The 17,827-nt window shown below is 52.8% G+C and overlaps 5 protein-coding genes across 5 annotated transcripts; 3 read left to right on the forward strand and 2 right to left on the reverse strand.

Annotated features, from left to right (window-relative positions):
* Positions 1 to 58: 58 nt before the first annotated feature.
* Positions 59 to 1,917, reverse strand: GMORB2_5210 (uncharacterized protein; the record flags this gene model as incomplete). The annotated part of the gene is made up of 5 exons (XM_035467184.1): positions 59 to 382; positions 448 to 768; positions 835 to 1,233; positions 1,296 to 1,563; positions 1,631 to 1,917. The coding sequence occupies 5 exons, from the start codon at positions 1,915 to 1,917 to the stop codon at positions 59 to 61; spliced, it is 1,599 nt and encodes a 532-aa protein (XP_035323196.1).
* Positions 1,918 to 3,217: 1,300 nt separating this feature from the next.
* On the forward strand, positions 3,218 to 5,041 carry GMORB2_5211 (choline transport protein; the record flags this gene model as incomplete). The annotated part of the gene is made up of 5 exons (XM_035467185.1): positions 3,218 to 3,323; positions 3,387 to 3,695; positions 3,774 to 4,174; positions 4,229 to 4,527; positions 4,606 to 5,041. 5 exons carry the CDS (start codon positions 3,218 to 3,220, stop codon positions 5,039 to 5,041), a joined length of 1,551 nt encoding a protein of 516 aa, XP_035323197.1.
* Positions 5,042 to 5,218: 177 nt separating this feature from the next.
* On the reverse strand, positions 5,219 to 7,207 carry GMORB2_5212 (MFS family permease; the record flags this gene model as incomplete). Its single annotated transcript, XM_035467186.1, has 5 exons — positions 5,219 to 5,410; positions 5,479 to 5,621; positions 5,686 to 6,007; positions 6,078 to 6,610; positions 6,667 to 7,207. The coding sequence occupies 5 exons, from the start codon at positions 7,205 to 7,207 to the stop codon at positions 5,219 to 5,221; spliced, it is 1,731 nt and encodes a 576-aa protein (XP_035323198.1).
* An 857-nt stretch (positions 7,208 to 8,064) lies between these two features.
* On the forward strand, positions 8,065 to 9,300 carry GMORB2_5213 (Arylsulfotransferase (ASST); the record flags this gene model as incomplete). The annotated part of the gene is given in 3 exon segments (XM_035467187.1): positions 8,065 to 8,411; positions 8,419 to 8,923; positions 8,941 to 9,300. Coding segments are annotated over 3 exon segments (1,212 nt in total).
* Positions 9,301 to 12,943: 3,643 nt separating this feature from the next.
* On the forward strand, positions 12,944 to 14,153 carry GMORB2_5214 (RAS protein; the record flags this gene model as incomplete). The annotated part of the gene is made up of 6 exons (XM_035467188.1): positions 12,944 to 13,091; positions 13,272 to 13,351; positions 13,442 to 13,464; positions 13,522 to 13,550; positions 13,618 to 13,875; positions 13,990 to 14,153. 6 exons carry the CDS (start codon positions 12,944 to 12,946, stop codon positions 14,151 to 14,153), a joined length of 702 nt encoding a protein of 233 aa, XP_035323200.1.
* Positions 14,154 to 17,827: the final 3,674 nt, after the last annotated feature.

A 17,827-nucleotide genomic window follows, 5' to 3' on the forward strand; every position in this document is an offset into this window, starting at 1 on the left:
CATCTTCCTCAGCCCAGAGGCCAACTTCAAATGTAATCTCTTCTTGATGAGTTGACAGCTATGCCTCTAACTCAAGTATCAAGTTAGGAAGTCCCACGAAATCCTTGGGCATCGTGTAAGTAAAGTTCCAGAATTCGAAATCCCGTACCGTGGAGTCGGCGCCACCATATTGTCCACCATAACTCAAGCTATAGTTCTTGTCGATGTTTCCGTCGATGTCCACCGTCAGCCGCGGGATGTCACCCCACCCTGCGATGGTGGGCTTTTCTCGAAAGGTCCCGACAAGGAGGGAAAAGATTGAAGTTGCGTTGCCATAGGGGTATGTGAGGTTAAGCTTTCCAGGTGTGACGACGACGTCCAGGGCCATCTCGGTCGGATAAAGCTTGAAGAGACGTTAGCACCTCGGTCAGGAAGAGAAGAGAGGGAGGGGGGGACAGTAGAGCGTACCGAGATGAAGGAGATTTCGCGGCCAGTATCCCACTGCACGACGACGGGGTTGAAGGCCTCCTGATTCTGACCGGGACCGCCTATAACGATCTCATCATAGGATTCCGCACCGATCGTCAGGTTCTCGGATACCCAGGTGGTGATGTTCCGCGGAGTCGTATCGAACGGAGGGTAGTAGGCGCTGGCGGTAAAGGTGTGGTCCCCCTGGAACTTGCCGAGGCCAGTGGAGATATTCTTGGGGATCAATTCCTCATGCTCCTCAGCCAAGACTGCAAGAAGCGGAGCCCAGGCATAATCTGCCATGTGCGACATGACTTGGGGCTGTCGGGTTTACCTCGACACGTCAGCATCCGTCGACCTTGTCTCCACCGGCCTGTGGCAACTTACATATTTGATGAGCGATGAGTTTTCCTTCCCGACAAGCGTCCAAAACCAGAGACCCATGAGGCTGACATAACGGTTCATGTCGTAGCCGTAGGCACGATCCCAAGGGCCGGCCATGTTCTTCATACCGGGATGCCACAGCTGCGCCACCGACTCCCAGGTGTGCTGGATCATCCGCGGCCCTGCCGAGGACATGACAGATTCCTTGGGCAGGTACCTGCTCCACAGGACCAGTCCGAAAAGCGAGACTCCAGTGTAGGTTCCGGAATTGAATTCCGGGAGGGTGTTCCCACGATCAAAGAGCTCAATGATCTCCTCGGCATACTTTTCGCCGCTCTCGGTCATGTTCTCCTCATTCAGGCGGCGACCTGTCCAGCCAGAAACAAATGCTCGCATGATAGCCTTGGAGAAAAATTCACGTTAATGAGGCTTCCCAAGCTGAAGGATCCGAATCCTGCACTCACAGGGTTGCTATAAGAAGGGTAAAGGTTGTCCTCGTCGGGATCAAGATGGCCAAATCGGTATTCATCTCCTTTAGTCGAGTTATGCAGGGACTCTAGGATGAGCCCCTGGGTTCCGTTCTTGATGAGGTGGGGGAATTTCTCCATGGCCAGGATCAGGGTCGTCGCCACAAAGCCTCTCCAATTGGGATCCCATGAGCCGTAAATCTTGGGAGGGTACGCAGGCGATCCGACCAGAGGCTCCTCTGGCTCTTGCTGGTAGGTGGCATACCTGCGATTACGGTCAATTTCCATGAGTTCCATGCAGCTTCGGTCCTTCTCGTGCTGTTCCGACGTACCATTCATCTGCCGGGTTCTTGTATTGGGCTTTGATGACGTTCGTGATTATGCTTTCGGCGTTGTCTACGTCGTCGCCTTGGTTCCGTGCCAATAGACCGAGTGCGTACCAGACCGAGCTGCGGGTCTCATGTCGTAGGGCAGCGGCGCCGCTGAAATCATACAGATATGCAGCCTCGGGGTCGTAGTATTGGTCCATCCACCCCATGCTCTCCGAGAACAGCGATTGGGCATTCTCGGGAAGTGACTCTACATAGGAGGAAGCGAGGACAGTGCCGGCAAGAGGCATGAGAGCCAATGCCAATTGAGTGAAACTCGGCATCATAAGTGAGATGGCGAGCTGTTCTGTAGTAGAGTGAGCGTGAACATGGATCTAGAGTCAGATGAAATGAAAGAGTGATAGTATCTGGATCAATGGGGCGCGCAGAAAGCGGCATTATAAATGGCCCGGCTAGAAATTGGCTCCCCTCATCAGCCGGGTGTCCTACCAGTGCTCGCTTTCAATCGTGGGTACTCGTATGTATGTACTCCATCTACTACTACGCGATATTATATGCAACTAGAGTAGACAATTGAAGAAGAAGAAAAAAAGACGCTTGAGCCGGTGTAAGCGGGGTTCGGTACTACGAAACAACTCGTTCATTCAATCCCTGGATACTGGATATCAGGGCATGTAGATGGATGTACGTATCGTCAAGTCGAGGAGAATACGTACATTTCCAAAATAGCAGTACAGCACAGAAGATTGAATGGTGACAAACATGATAGCATAATCGTAAAACCACAGCAAAGGATACCATATATCTGATCCCCAGAGATACCAAGATGCCAAAGATGGATAAAAGCCCCGCGATTCATACGACATTAGGCATGGGGTAATAGATAATACGAGTTGGGTCCAGCTCAGACCGCACGTTTATACCCCTCCCGAATGGCCGTACTCAGGATAGAACAGCCGACGGACGACATGAGCTACATACGAGTTCCTTGCAACGGTGATAACCAACATGCGGGAATTGCCGCTGCCTAGATGTGGTTGCCGTCATGAGAGTCGCCCTACTCGGTAATATTATTACTTATACACCGACAAGGAAGTCCTTCCCCTTATCGAGAAATTCGGTCGCGAGATCCACCGATTCCCCGCTGTGGGCACAATCAACACACGAAGAAGATACCAGTCTTCTCATACGAGCATGACTATACGAGTAATAATATATAGCATTGAGCTGCTGAGCACGTGCAGTTATCGGCAACAATTACACGAATGTGGGGATGCAGGACAATATAGGGACCGCGCCGATGCACAGGGAGGCAGAGACACTTATCTATACCCCGTGCCGTGGTGCTCCAATGTTGCATTCTATGCGCCCATGTAACATGGACCGGATCTTGAAGCTTATCAGGTTACATCCAGGCCTTCCCACCACCTTGGAGGTCGACCGCGTCGCCAGACCTTGACTCACTTCTCATGCTCGATACTCGTTCAGTGTCGTGGAACCAGGAGGCTCTTCAACTTCTATCCTGCTTGTCGACAGGGAAGATTGGTCTCGACAGCTTCTGTTCCTTAGCTCTACTGCCTTGTACACGCCATGGACGCCTCACATGGAGTTTCCATGTCGATTCGGCAGGAGAAGTCCGACGATGTTGACCTGAAGGTGTCCGCGGATCGCGACGAGATTCGCCTGGCTGAGATGGGTAGGTTGAGATCGAGCACACGAGGAGAGAATATAGCATGCTGATGGGAGGGATGCAAACAAGGCCACACCCAGGAGCTGAAACGACATTTTAGCACCATAAGCCTCATCGGTCTGGCCTCGACGACCACCATTTCGTGGACCGGCCTGGGCCTCGGACTCATCACAGAGATCGGCGCAGGCGGTCCCGGCGCTGTCATCTACGGCTTCATCCTGGTCACCATCCTCCAATGTTTCCTGGGTGCTTCCCTGGCCGAGTTCGTCTCATCTTACCCTACGGAAGGCGGCATGTACCACTGGATTGCCGCCGTCGCACCCAAGAAGACTACCGGGATACTGAGCTTCTTCACCGGATGGTTCAGCGTTCTGGGATGTGAGTTGCCACCCACGCCCAGTCCTCCTCGACGCACATGGCAGACGGGGGCTTGCGGCTGACCATATCCATCTGCAGGGATCTTCACGACTGCCTCCACGAACCTGATCTTCGCCCAGATCGTCATGGCTCTGGTCGCAATCTACCACCAGTCGCTCGAGATCAAGGCTTGGCAGACTTTCATCGTCTACCAGGGACTCAACCTCATCACGGCGGCGGTTGTCATGTTCGGGAACAGGATCATCCCGGGCCTCAACAAATTCTCTCTCTTCTATCTCCAGATTGGCTGGCTGGTAGTCCTGGTCACGGTGGTGGCCTGCGCTCCTTCGTATCAGAGCGCCGACTTTGTCTTCAAGACCTGGATCAACAGCACCGGATGGGAAAACCAGGTGATCTGCTTCATCACCGGCCTGGTGAACCCCCTATACAGTCTGGGGGGGCTTGACGGCATCACTCACATCACTGAGGAAATGCCCAATGTAAGGAGGACCTCGCGTCAATCTGATGGGATATGTTTCTGACGCACGCCACAGCCCTCCCGCAATGCCCCAATCGCGATCGCCATCACTCTGAGCATTGCCTTCTGCACCGGTCTCTCGTACCTCGTCGCTCTCATGTTCTCAATTCAAGATTTCGACGCACTGTCCGGCACCAACACTGGGCTTCCATTGGCAGAGCTGTTTCGACAAGTCACCGGTCTAGCCGGGGGTGCCTTCGGGTTGACATTCATCCTCCTGGTGGCTCTTGGTCCCTGCGTTGTCAGCTCTCAGCTGAGCACCGGCCGCATCTTCTGGGCATTTTCACGGGACGGTGCCGTGCCCTTCTCACGCCTGTAAGTATACGCCGATATCTCCCCCCTCCTCCCCTCCCCTCTTGAGAATGTGCGAGGCTAAGGATGGATGCTACAAAGCTGGTGCCAAGTCCACCCGACGCTGAAAATCCCCCTGAACGCGCAGCTCATAGTGACGGCCATCATTGCCGCTCTCGGATGCCTGTATCTCGGGTCATCCACAGCATTCAACTCGCTCCTGGGAACGGCAGTCACGATCAACAACATCTCCTACCTGATCCCGATCCTGACCAACCTGCTAACGGGGCGGAGAAACATGCACCATGGCCACTTTCACATGAACAACACACTGGGATCGGTCATCAACACAGTTACGGTGTGCTGGCTGGTGTTTGCAGTCGTCTTCTTCTCTTTCCCATATGTCATGCCTGTAGAGCCCGACAATATGAACTACACCTGTGTCGTTGTTGGAGGACTCACAGTCCTGGTCTCAGGCTGGTGGCTCAAGGTTGGCTCAAAGTTTACAGATGTGATCCTGAAGGCCAAGGAGGAATGAGACCTGCAGGCCTTGTTTCCTGTTATCTTCATCATCTCCGGAACTCTATAATCTATGCAATTCCAGAAATGCCTAATCCAGACTGTTCGACTCTCATCTCTCTCATCTCTCTTCTTCCTTTCCAATGTTACATATCTCAACACGCTGGCATCATACATCTTGCAAAGTACCCAAAGATCATTTTCTAACAGTCGTCCTGAGGTTCTTTCCGTTGATGAAGAACGCCGAGACGAGGGCCACCGAGGCGACCGCCGATGAGGCAATGAAGGAATACCGAAAACCGTCGTAGTAGACCAACCGGGCCTTGAGCTGGACGTCAGGGGGGAGGTTGCGGAGCTCTTCGACCGAGTGCCGCACCGCGTCGATGATCTATCTGACGGTGATGAGTACGTCTTCCGAAAGCCGCCATCAGTAGGTCTTTGGGCGGATGGCCTCACCTTCCATTTATCAGGTACCCCGTCCAGAGCATCCGGAAGTCGAAGATTGAGCGTGGTTTGCACAATCGCCGAGGTAACAGAGACACCCCAGACTGTACCCAAAGATCGAATGAGATACACGGTCGAGGTAGTCGCAGCGTGCTCTGGAGGTCCAAATCATCAGTGCGTATTCTAAACCCCGCCCTGTCAGGGACGTTTCGGGCTTACCTGAGTGCTCAAAGGTGGCAAGAGAAGTGAAGAGAAGACCAGGATAGACGATTCCCTGGCCCAGGTTTGGCACGAAGATGTACGTAAAGTACTTCCAGTGGGAGTCAACAAAGCTCAAAGAAGCAACGAGCCCGATTCCCACAGCCATCAGGAAACAGCCGGTCCTGACGAGAGTGGGAAGCTTTCCCCAGCGCGACATGACGACACCAGAAATGACCCCGCCAATAGGTGTGGCAATGGAGGGGATAACCAGACGGACCCCAGCCTTGGTGGCAGAGTCCAGCAGGACAACCTGGAAGAATAGGGGAAGCATAAAGATGTACTGAATCAACTCGTCAGTATCAATCATGCGTGCCCTCAAACTGAAGAGCAGGGTCAAGGGACAAGCTTACGCCATAGACCGCGAGACCAACACAGGCATTGGAGATCTGCGTAGCGATGGGAACCTTTCCGCGCAGCAGGCGGAACGGGATGATGGGGACAGCCTTGGTCGTAACCTCGACTATCAGGAACGTGACCAAGATGATGACGCTTCCGACCAGAGACCCAACCACCCAGGGGCTGCTCCAGGGCAGCTCGTTGCCTCCGAGGCTCAGACCGAGAAGTTGGATGGAAATACCAGTGACGAGAAGCAGCGATCCCGATATGTCCACCTTCTTGTATGCGTCGAGCCAGGTCCACTGTCCGCCATTGCTACTTCCGATGAGAGAGTGAGACGGGTTCTTGATGACCGTGTAACCGAGGAACAGAGCAAAGGCAGACATTGGGACCTGAAGAAGGAAACACCACCTCCAGCCGATGGAGTCGGCAATAGAGCCGCCAAGCGATGCGCCGCAGATGGCTCCAAGGCCGTACGTTGAGTTCTGGAGGGCCTGATACATGCCCCTGTTGCGAAAGGGGATCATGTCCGAGTTGATGATTGTGGCTTTACGCTCGTTGTCAGACGCATAGGAAAGCAATGATGGAATATATCGGACGTACCCATTGTCATCAGACCGCCTCCACCAAAGCCGGTGAGAGCGCGCATGCAGTAGAGAAGGATGATGTCATTCGATAGACTGCATCCCAGGCAGCCAAGGGCAAAGGCCACGGTCGCGACGAAGAAGCAGATGCGACGGCCAAAAATGTCGGAGACACGGCCATATAGGGGTTGAAAAGCCGTGTTGGTGACGAGGTACGACGTCGTCAGCCACGAGGCCGTGTTCGTCGCGCCAAACTCGGAGCTGATGACGGCATAGGTAGAGGCGGTGATGGTGCCGTCGAAGCCTGAGAGGAAGACGTTGGACATGATGCCGAATTGGATCCAGACAAAGTGCCGGGGTAGCTTCCACTCCTCTTCTCCTCCTTCCACGTGTTGCCGATCCTCTGCACCCTCCTCCTCATCCTCCCCACGTGGGACAATCTCTCGATCCCTTTGCTGAGCCGTCAACTTGCTGCCGAGGAGGGGCTGTCGCTCCCCATTCTCGACCGCCACGGCATTCGGCCCCGCACTGCTGGTAGCAGCCGTGAGAGCACGATCCATGGTTACACCACTGCAGTATTAAACACTCGTCTTAGCAGAATTGATAATTGATGCTCGGGGGAGGGGGAGCGGGGGTCGGCAGACTAAAAACGAGTAAGACTCAACGCCAGCAATCCGGGGGAGGGAGGGGATCGGCAGCAGTCGAGTGATACAATTGAAGACTGGATATCTGTAACGGTCGTTCTTCTAAAAATGCCAAGAAAGAAAATTTTCAATCAACTCATTGCCATTACCTGCAGAGTAGGCTGCATGGAATGGCTTCCCTCGTTCGGTCCGCCATAGGAAGAGAACGGGTGCCACCCGGGCGGGTTCATGGCATGCCGCCGCCCACTTGCGACTTAACGCCAGTGCAAGCGGTGACTCAATATACATAAGATCAAGATACAAATGTGCGTCTACGTGATGCGTACATTGTCTAATTGGCCGACTGGGGGGTTCCCCGCCAAAATCACGCCTTACATGCGGAAAAAGACTCTATTGATGCCTATTCCGATTCGGGACGGCGAGTGCGGTGTAAGACGAATATCAAGCTTTTCTTTGAGCAGTTCGTGCTCTTTCGTCGGTCCCCACCCTTCCCATCTTGCATCTCTCCCCTACCTCAGTGTTGACTGAGTTTACTCGTCCTCTTCTCTTCTCTTCTTTCTTGTTTTCTTCGTCTCTGAAAGTACCGAACCATTGCATCTATTTTTATCTTCCGTTCGCCCCAGGCATCCAAGGGAAAGGGACCGATTATCCAGGGTTGGTGCGCACACCATCAGAGGTCAATGTACCCAATTGCCAACAAGAATATTCAAAATCATGGCGGGCCCTCACCTTAACTTATTCACTCTCTCTCCGTACAGGATCTGTCCATCATGATGACCGTGACCATGAGCTCAAGCAGACGCTCCGGTCTCGCGGCTTCCCTGTTCTCCGGGCTCGCCATCGCCGACTGGCAGTTCAAGTCGCGCACCGACCTGGCAGTTCCCCGCCTCAACATCACCATCCCGGCCACCGAGGAGGCCGAGAGCGGGTACATCTTCGTCGCCCCGTTGGCAGGCTACCAGGACACCCCCACGGAGCAGCACGGCGCGCGCCAGGCCAGCCCCTACATCTTCCGGGACGACGGCGACCTTATCTGGAGTGGCTACGGCTACTACAGCATCTGGCCGACCAACTTCCAGGCTGGCCGCTGGGACGGCAAGGACATACTCTACAGCAGGCCGTAGCAGCACATGGTTGTTGGCGCACGTCTCAGAGGCTGTCCTCCCCATCAACCCCGGCCAGGCTGGATCGGGCTACAACAGCTCGGACGCATGGGACTATCTCCACATCAACAGCGTGGACAAGGACCGGGCCGGCGACTACCTCGTCTCCGCCCGCGACGCCTGCGCCGTGCACAAGATCGACGGCACGGACGGCAGCATAATCTGGCGTCTCGACGGAAAAGCCAGCGACTTCTCCGTGCCCGACGACACGAAGTTCTGCTTCCAGCACGACGCCCGCTTCCTCGAGCAGCACGACGACGTCGAGGTCATGAGCCTGTACGACAACAGCGCTCATGGGACGGAGCACGGGTCGGGCTCCGAGGTGCACACGGCGCCGACGAGCAGCGGCAAGATCATCAAGGTCAACACCACGTCATGGGAGGCCGAGCTCGTCCGGGGCTTCTACCCGCCCGAGAACGATCTGCTGTCCAAGTCGCAAGGGTCCACGCGCGTGCTCCCCAACGGCAACGTAATCGTCAACTAGAGGGCTCCGAGGGTGCCGTGACGGAGTATACGGCCGACGGAACCGCGGTATTCCACGCTTACATGGACTCGGGTGACCTCGGTGTCGGCGTCGAGAACTGCCGTGGCTTCCGGCACAACTGGACTGGCATTCCCAATGAGGAGCCTGCCATCGTGGCCCTCGAGGCCGAGGTGCTTCCGGCATCTGGGCAGGCCGAGAGGATCGTCGTCGTCGAGGACGCTACGGGTACTCGGAAGCACGATGGCAGCAACTGGGACGAACACGCCATCCTCAAGCCCGTGCGTATCCAGGAGTCTCCGGAGCTCTGGATGCTGCAACGACGAGAACCTGACTATAGGGCAGTGGTCAATGCGCCCAGATGACACACACACGTGGAGATGGGTTTCATCTTCTCGAGCTGTCCCGCGTAGCCGTCCATCCTGTCTGATGGGAACGATCCGTTCTCTTTTCTTCTGCCTTATTCTAATATGCCAGCCACGTAGCATGGGCAAGAAGTGGGAGGCAGCTGCTCCAGACATTGGAAACGACGATTGGAAAAAGGCGCACGGGACACTACGACAATACATCACACCTAGCATGCTATTCCACCTCACCTCCACTTGACGATGTAATGCCCACAGGTTGGCGGCAAGGATCGGACTGGCCACCGTCTGCGTTGATGGTCAATCCTGTTCCACGAGCACACGGGATTCCAGAAGTCCCCCGTTCGTCTGCATACATAGAAACCTTCCAGCCCCGTGTGGCATCCGTAGCTCAACTGACACACGGCAACGGCGACGAGCACGTGGCGGAAGGTGGGGTTTGGTCGTAAGGGTGTCACCCTACCAGGTTAAAGCGAAAAAAAAACAAAAAAAATAAATTTTAAAAAAAAAAACGCATGGCGATGAAGAATATTTATGGATATGTCGTACTGGCAGGCGGGCATCAGCAGCTGTACCAGTAATGATACATCGACATGGGTATTAATATCAGCACAGATTGCAGCAGGTAGACGTCAAGGGATTGGAGATTGACAGGGCCGATCAATAGAACACGAGTAGGACGGTGGATTCGAGTTTCCCTCCACGCCACCTTATGACAGTGCACCTAGTCATAATATACGACGACGATGACGACGACGAAGACGTGCGCGCGCAGGCAGTGTACGCATCACGGATGGGCAGCAGATGCAGTCCATGACATCAACGGGCTGTCCCGTATGCAATGCAGCAATGATAGTAGCTAATATGCGCACCCGCTCCGTGATGTGTTGCTCGTAACATTATACAGAATTCTGGAGATGTCATCAAAAACGGTGCCGGGTTTTCCGACCCCTCTATCACGGCGTTCGTTTCGTCTCCTACAATCAAGACTCCATAAAAAAAAACCGATAAAAAAAAAACCAATACATGTGCAGATTAATATGTAAATCGCATGTGCACTCCCGCGCTAGTTTTTTTGGGTCTCACATCACAGGTCCGTACGAGTTCAGTCGATGTCGGGGAGCAAGAGCAGGAAGGAAGAAGGGTTAGAGCAAGCAGCGAAGCTGGTCACTGCTCCGCGCATCGACCATCATCACTGCAGCATCAACATGCAGCCTCCTCCCCCCTCTCCTACCTGAACGACGCCCCGGATGCAGGGTATTACCAGGGCAGGTCGAAGGATTACAAGAAGGATATCAAGTACCGACCGACCTAGGTATTAAGATGGAGTCGGTCACTCGAACGCCACCTAGGTTCGCCCCTCCTCTAGGTATCGCGGCGACCGAAATGGGCGACGGTTCTTGCCAGATCTGGGTTGGGCCGTGAAAGCACGTTGCCCGACTTACATGTCCGTACATGTTGTGATGTAGCCTGTGGGTTATGATTTCATGTACGTCGGAAGTACGGGTACATGAGGAAAATAGAGTAGTATCGCGGAGTAGGGGTAGTATTCGTTTGATAAATAAAGGTAGTCCTTGATACGACGTAGGCTTGTCTCGTCTTGTCGCAGTGCCTCTGACAAGTGACATGTTTCTCCCAAGTATTACTATTAATATTAAGCCGCAATACCGCTCACCGTGATACCGAGCGATACTACTCCGTTTTGCTTCTAGTCGTAGTATTGTCTAGCAGCACTGCTATCGTCGACTATTTCTACTATTATCTGCCACCATCTACCGTCATCTATGCTAATGAGTCAGCACTCGTACTACTCCGTTCTGAGAGTAAACCATCACGATAATCGTCCAATGTCTGCCTAGTGTTGGCACTTTCCGTACTACCAGGCAGACGGCAGGCACGAGGGCGGGGCGCTCCTTCCCTGTCAACAAGTTGGCTCAACGGGCATAGTCCGTCGCTCTCTGGTGGTCTCGATCATTCCCCTTCTTCTTCCCTTCCTCCTCATTCGTCTTGACTCGCTTCGATACTTGCTTCGAGGATGATGCCGATGCAGCAGAATCAAGGCACTGTATAGCAGACGTGCTACTCGCGACAACGGGCATCGAGATAACCCTGGCGCTTTGCATTCTCCCCAACCCTCCTCACTCACTCCCTCTATCTCTCGGCTCGTTCGACGGGAGCGTGTACTGCCTTCTCCATTCTTCTGCAGAGGGTAGAAGGAGGTCCGTGACCGAACCGGAGACCAATGTGAGTTCACTGATCCAGCGATCCTTAAGAGCCCATCACCCTTCAACCCATGGCCCATGGCCCGTTAAACCCCTCTGTGCCCTGGAGCTGGACTCTTGACTGGTTTGGCTCTGTGCTTCCCCACAGAGCTACCCGCACAGCTCCTGCACCTAACAACAGCCCCTCACTTTCTCTCTCTTTCTATCTGGACCTTGGCTGTTTTGTTTGCCGTTTCTCCTGAGATCAGGCCACGCACAGCCGCCATCCACTGCCCTTTTCTTCTTCTTCTTCTTTCTTTTTTTTCCAGCACGAGACAACACACATACGCATACATCCCTTGAACCTCCACGTGTCGCTCTCCCAACCTGCGCGGTATTACCGTTAAGCTGGCATCGCTCACAGTTTCTCACTAGGAGAGCCGACATTTGCATATTCCTTTCGACGTGCATTCGCATTCGCATTTTCTCCAGCTTACTGCAGCCCGGGTATCATTATTAGCCTGCAGCTCTCACCTCTTCTGGTATCCACCAGCAAACCACCAGCACTATCCAGGGCCGAGAGAAGTGCGTGCTGTGGTTCTGCCTCCCCTTCCACCACCCCTGGATAGCTCCCGGTCCAGGCGATAAAAAAAAAAAAAACTCGACCCTGGCCCGGCTGGCACCCATCCTCCTCCTCCGACTCGTCATTCGCTGTCGCGCGCTTTTCTCACCCCCAGGTCCTTGCTGGCCGCATGCGCATTGTTTCACCCAACATAATACCATCTGTCTGTAAATCCACATTGTATATTACGTCGTCCACTACGAGTGCGAGTACGCCTACAAGTACGAGAGTACGCTGCGCATTGTTGGCTATTTGGCCACAGAGGGTGCTCACGGTTACATCTGTCAATATTTCCTGCCTCCGTTCCCTGTCCATTTCGAGTACCTGCCGTCTGCACGAAACTCCGGATTGGACAGAGTCCTCCTCCCATCGGGAAAAGCTGTCGCATGACGCGTTCAATCACAGGCTACCTCACTCATTCGCGACATCATTCGCGCCTCTCTCATCCCTTCTCCATCGATTCCTTTCTTTGCCATTGCCAATACGAGTGCTGTCCGGCGGAAATCATCCTCTCCCGTCCTGCTGTTAGAGCCTGGTGCTCCTGCTGCTCGGACCCCGTCGCGTCACCCCGGTAAGCCGCGGGCCGATCGGTAGCTGCGTCTCTTTCTGCCACCAGGGGTCAACAACTCTGGCAGCCTCGCGCATTCGAGGCCACGCTTCAATCAACCCTCATTGTATGTTGCTGCCCAAGCTTTCTTTCCTTCCCTCTTAGCCGTCTAGAAGAGTTGAGTTGTCCTCGCCGTCCTGTCCCGACGATGCATCATCCGATTTTCATCCGCTAACGAAGCGTGCAGCACATCACAGCTCAGCTCCTGCATCAATGCCGCCCCGAGGTTACCGGTTCCAGCCCAGGTATGTGTGGAAGATGCACCACGGTGCACCCTTCTGGGAGTCCCGCGACTTATGGAGGCGCATTGCTGACCGTTTGCTACTCAGTCGTGAATTCCACGTCGTGGTGCTGGGCGCAGGTATGTTACGGTCCAAATGAAGCCGGCTGGCTCACTTGATCCCCGTTGCGTGAGCGTGAGAGCTGACACGGCATCTTCGTCGCAGGCGGTGTCGGCAAGAGTTGTCTAACTGGTGGGCAGCCCACCCCAGACCTTTGGTGTGTTCTGAGTGATATCTCTGGCTAGCTAACAGCGAAGCAGCTCAATTTGTCCACAATGAATGGATCGAGAGCTATGATCCGACCATCGAGGATTCGTACCGAACCCAGCTGCAAGTCGATGTATGTGACAACCATGCCCTGCATGGGTGAGGCGGCTCCAGAATGCGGGACGTGTATAGAGACTGAGAGACTGACCTGGTACATGTATAGGGCCGGCAAGTTGTGCTAGAGATGTGAGCTCACTCAGGCTTTACCATGCACGTGAGGATGAGAGCTAACATTCTTCCAAGCCTCGACACTGCAGGGACAGAGCAATTTGGTACGTCTTCCAAGCCGGACTTTTTGAAAGCACTGGCAGGTGCAGTGCTCATCATCTCATCTCACAGTTGCCATGCGGGATCTCTACATGAAGACCGGGCAAGGATTCCTTCTCGTCTTCAGCATCACATCATCATCATCCCTCGAGGAGCTTGCCAACCTCCGAGATGAGATCATTCGAATCAAGGATGACGAAAACGTGCCCATCGTCATTGTCGGCAACAAGGCTGATCTCGAAGAGAACCGCGCCGTGCCGAGGGCAAAGGGATTTTCGATATCGCAGCGATGGGAGGCTCCGTATTACGAATCCAGCGCACGAACAAGAAGTGAGCTTGCTCCGCCCTGCCTTATCTCTTACTGACGGTTACCCCGGTGACGAATGTGCCGCATCTCGTCTTCTGATCGTTCGGGTTTCTCTTTCTAACCTGTAAATCTCACAGCCAATGTCGATGAGGTGTTCATCGATCTGTGTCGCCAGATGCTTCGGAGGGACAATGAGAATGGAGTCGTGGACGAAGAAGAAGACTCGAGGCGCGATGGAGCGCTCAAGAAGTTCCGCCGGAAGAAGCTGAGGGATCAACAGTTGCGATGTGCCATATTGTAGGGGTGACTTCATGAGGGCAACCTCATGGTGAAGGTGGCCCTCGACAAGTGCAGCTTCGTGATTTGTCTGATGACAACGAGCCTTTCTAGGCTGAGAGATGGTGAAAACGCTCTCCAACCATGATACCACACACAAAAGTTTGTTTTGCATTTCTGCGCCGCCAGAATGTTTGGTAGACTTGCACGTTTACAGCCTGGAGACCTCACGGTTTACAGGAATCATGTCCTTTCTGCTCTTTTCCTCTTTCTTCTTCTTTTGATTACGGGTTTCGACATGATGGTTTCTGGTATCGGTTTCTTTCTGATGAGATGGCTACGAAGGCGTGAAAGGATTAGGATTGGCACAGAGTTTCGGGTGGACCTGCTTTCTCTTTTTTTTTTCTTCACATCATTCCTCATCGTATCTTCTTCTGACATCTTTGGACTCACATTTATACGATGAGAGCCACTCTGGACACCAGTTTCTCTGTCTAGGTCTAGGAAGAGGACATCATAGGGGGTTACACACACGATGATGGCGGCGTTGATAGGCAAGGGAAATGGCAAGGAAACGGAGCACTAAATAGGACAGGCTAGTATTAGTATTCTGATGCTTAATATATCGATATATAGTAAGCACATGTTTGTTATCTGGTCTGTGGCTCTCCAAGGTTCGAGAAGCGTCTCGAACCTTGGACAACCACAAAGTCTAGTGTGTGTATATATGAATGGGTGGCAGGGCTCTGGTCTGGGCTCAGATTGGGGGGGGGGGGACGATGGTAACACAATATGGTCACGATGACCGTGACTACGGTGATGGGCAGCAGAGGCAACATGGACATGATGATGGTGATGGTGACGATACCTAGCAATGGCGATGAGTGCGTGTCAAAGCATTCAGCCGTGGCCTGCTACGGCGTAGTTTTAAGGATCTATACAATGTGATATCTGGCGGTGTATTAGATTCTCGATTTGTGCTCTCCTGCCGTTTCATTTTATTCTTTCATTCACCAAGTAAGTATTATTATATTATAACTCGGCGTGCCAAGGGTTTCAACCACAGATCTTTGTCCGGCTTCTTACCCCTCCACGTCGGAGTGAGGCGGGGGATGAAGTGAGGGTGGGCGGGATTTTAGGAAGAGAGTAAGGCAATCATGCAATAACTTTTTTGTTCGAGCATGTGTTGCATCCGTCCTGGCACGGCACATGGACGTTTTTTTATATCGCTACCCCAAAACTCTTATAAGACAGACAATATTAACGGGCAGGGACCGAATACAGAGAGCACATGATGGTGTGTACCCTTGAAAAGATGGAGGCATTGTGCTAATAGCAGCTTAGTGGTCAGGAATATATAGGCTATGCGGAAAACACAACAGGTCAAGGTCAGGAGGTGAAGCACGATCAAGATATGTTAAAACTGTTAAACGAAAAGGGGAGGGGAGGGGAAGGGTGAAGTGAAAATGGTTGGGAGTCTACTCATCCGTAGGTATCTAATCAACCATCTAACATGAAGGTGTGGCATGGCCCGGGGGTGACGTTGTTGTGTTGTTGTGTGATTGTAAAAATAAAAAAAATTTAAAAATTTAAAAAAAAATTCAATGGTTCTTTTATCGTTCTTAAAAGGTGGAAGAGGGGAGGGGAGGGGGTTGGGGGGTTGGGGAGGGGCGAGAGAAAGTCGGACCGGACCAATGGGGAGTTGAAAAGTACGGTATTGAAAGTTATAGATGGATCGAAAGGAAAATCTTGCACCCCTCCACCCCCTTTAACATCTCAGTGAGGAAAGTGTATGTGTATGTGTGTGTGTGTGTCCTGGTTCATCCAGTGGAGGGAAGAAGGGGGGGGGGGGGGGGGGGGCAAGTACGGAAGACAAAGATAAGGGGAAAGGAAAAAAAAGAAAAGAGGAAGACCGGAACAGATGATGGACGAGAACAGAAACAGGGCCAAGACAAGAAGAGACGCAGGGTTGGAAAGAGAGAGAGAGAGAAGAGATGGAGAAGGAAAATCAAATCTACAACGGCATCGAAGAAAGAGTGGTAGATCGAAGTCTGAGCGGGTTTAGAACGGGGAATAGAAATATACGGAAGGAATAGCAAGTCGATTTTCTTCTCTCTGGCCGGTTTTTTTTGGGGACTTGCATACGATGAGAAAGTGGTTGCATATCGTGACTCTCTGATGTGGGCGGTCACTCCGTATTCGTACGTACTCGTGCGCATATCAAACAGTTGAGAGTAGGAAGGATGGGGAGGGGAGGGGAGGGGAGGACTGACGGGGAACAAGGCCGGGTGGGTCTTGTAAAGTCGTGTGTGTGTGTGTGTGTGTGTGTAGAGATTATAACGACAGGGTACAATATGGAAGCTTGAAGTAATAATATAAGTAAAGGGGGGGGGACAGGATATGGCCACATGGGAAAGGTGCTGTGTGTGTGTGTGTGTGTAATCTGTATTGTGTATGTGTATGCGCGTGTGTGTGTGTGTGCGCGCGTATGTGTATAAGGTGTGTGATGTGACAGTATGACCATGTCTCGATGATACTGTACAAGTGGGTCTCTTAGAATCTATTCGTGCGACATACGAGCATGTATCAGTTGTATGTAGTAGTACTACGAGTACGTACATACATGTACTCGTATTGTGGCGGTGCTTCGGTGATTTTGAAACTTAAAAGAATCAATGAAAGAGAAGGAGAAGAAGAGAGAAGAAGAGACACACCCAAAAACACCCGAGACCTAGGACTCGGATCCTACGAGTAGAGGAGGGGAGGGGGGGCCCATGAGCCCCCATGGCGAATCAACTTGAGAGACCCCTCAAAGAGTTGGCAGAGACAAAACCGACTGTCTTGACTCTTGACTGGTCAGTTGCCCTCAAGCCAAAACTAGGGTGTCCTCTTCGGAATGCCGCGTCCATGGTAAGGCGACTGATAGGCAAAAGGGCGATGTGTGTGTGTGGAGAGACAGAGAGTAGCGGCAGCAACAGCAACCGAGTATCTATTGCAAATTGCCTTTTCTAATTTCTGTATTATTCATTCGAGTCTGTATTCATCTAATTCATTGTAAGATGTGAGGAGCAGAGGTTTTAGAATATTGTTCTCTATGTCTTCCCTCTCCCTCCAACACTACGCAACTCTAGTTTGCCTCTCTCTCTCTCCTCCCGCCCTATCCTGCACGAATACGGAGACAAATGATCATGACAGAGACCCCACGAGAGTGCTTGTCCAGTGGATCCCTCCCACCCTTTATCCATTCACTCCTATGTGTGTGTATGTGTGTGTATGTGTGTGTGTGTGTGTGTGTGTGTGTCCGCGCTGCATCGTCAAGATTCACAACCCAATCCTATATCAACTGTGTACATGCGTACGCACATGTCGTAGGAACTGTCGATGCGCGCTCGACAAGTACGACACCTAATGCACTGCCAACGAACAACATCACGCCTTCTCTACCATCGTTGCAAAGTTTGCCCTTCTTCTTTCTTGCCGTGGTGGGTGGGGAACGGCAACCCACAACTTTCCATACCTCGCTCGCCCTTTGCCGCACCTGCAGGGGCCCGAGGCCAGGTCCGTCGCTGAAACCTCCCCTGTCGGTCGCATGCCGTTTGCCTTGGTCGTTGCACGTAAGCTGCAAGTACGGAGTTACCTGTAACAATATTTTGTGATTTGGTGTCGTACAGGCTTGCTTTCTTTTTTTTCTTTCTTTTT

Source organism: Geosmithia morbida (assembly GCF_012550715.1).
Source record: "Geosmithia morbida isolate 1262 chromosome Unknown scaffold_3, whole genome shotgun sequence".
Classification (NCBI taxonomy): Eukaryota; Fungi; Ascomycota; class Sordariomycetes; order Hypocreales; family Bionectriaceae; genus Geosmithia; species Geosmithia morbida.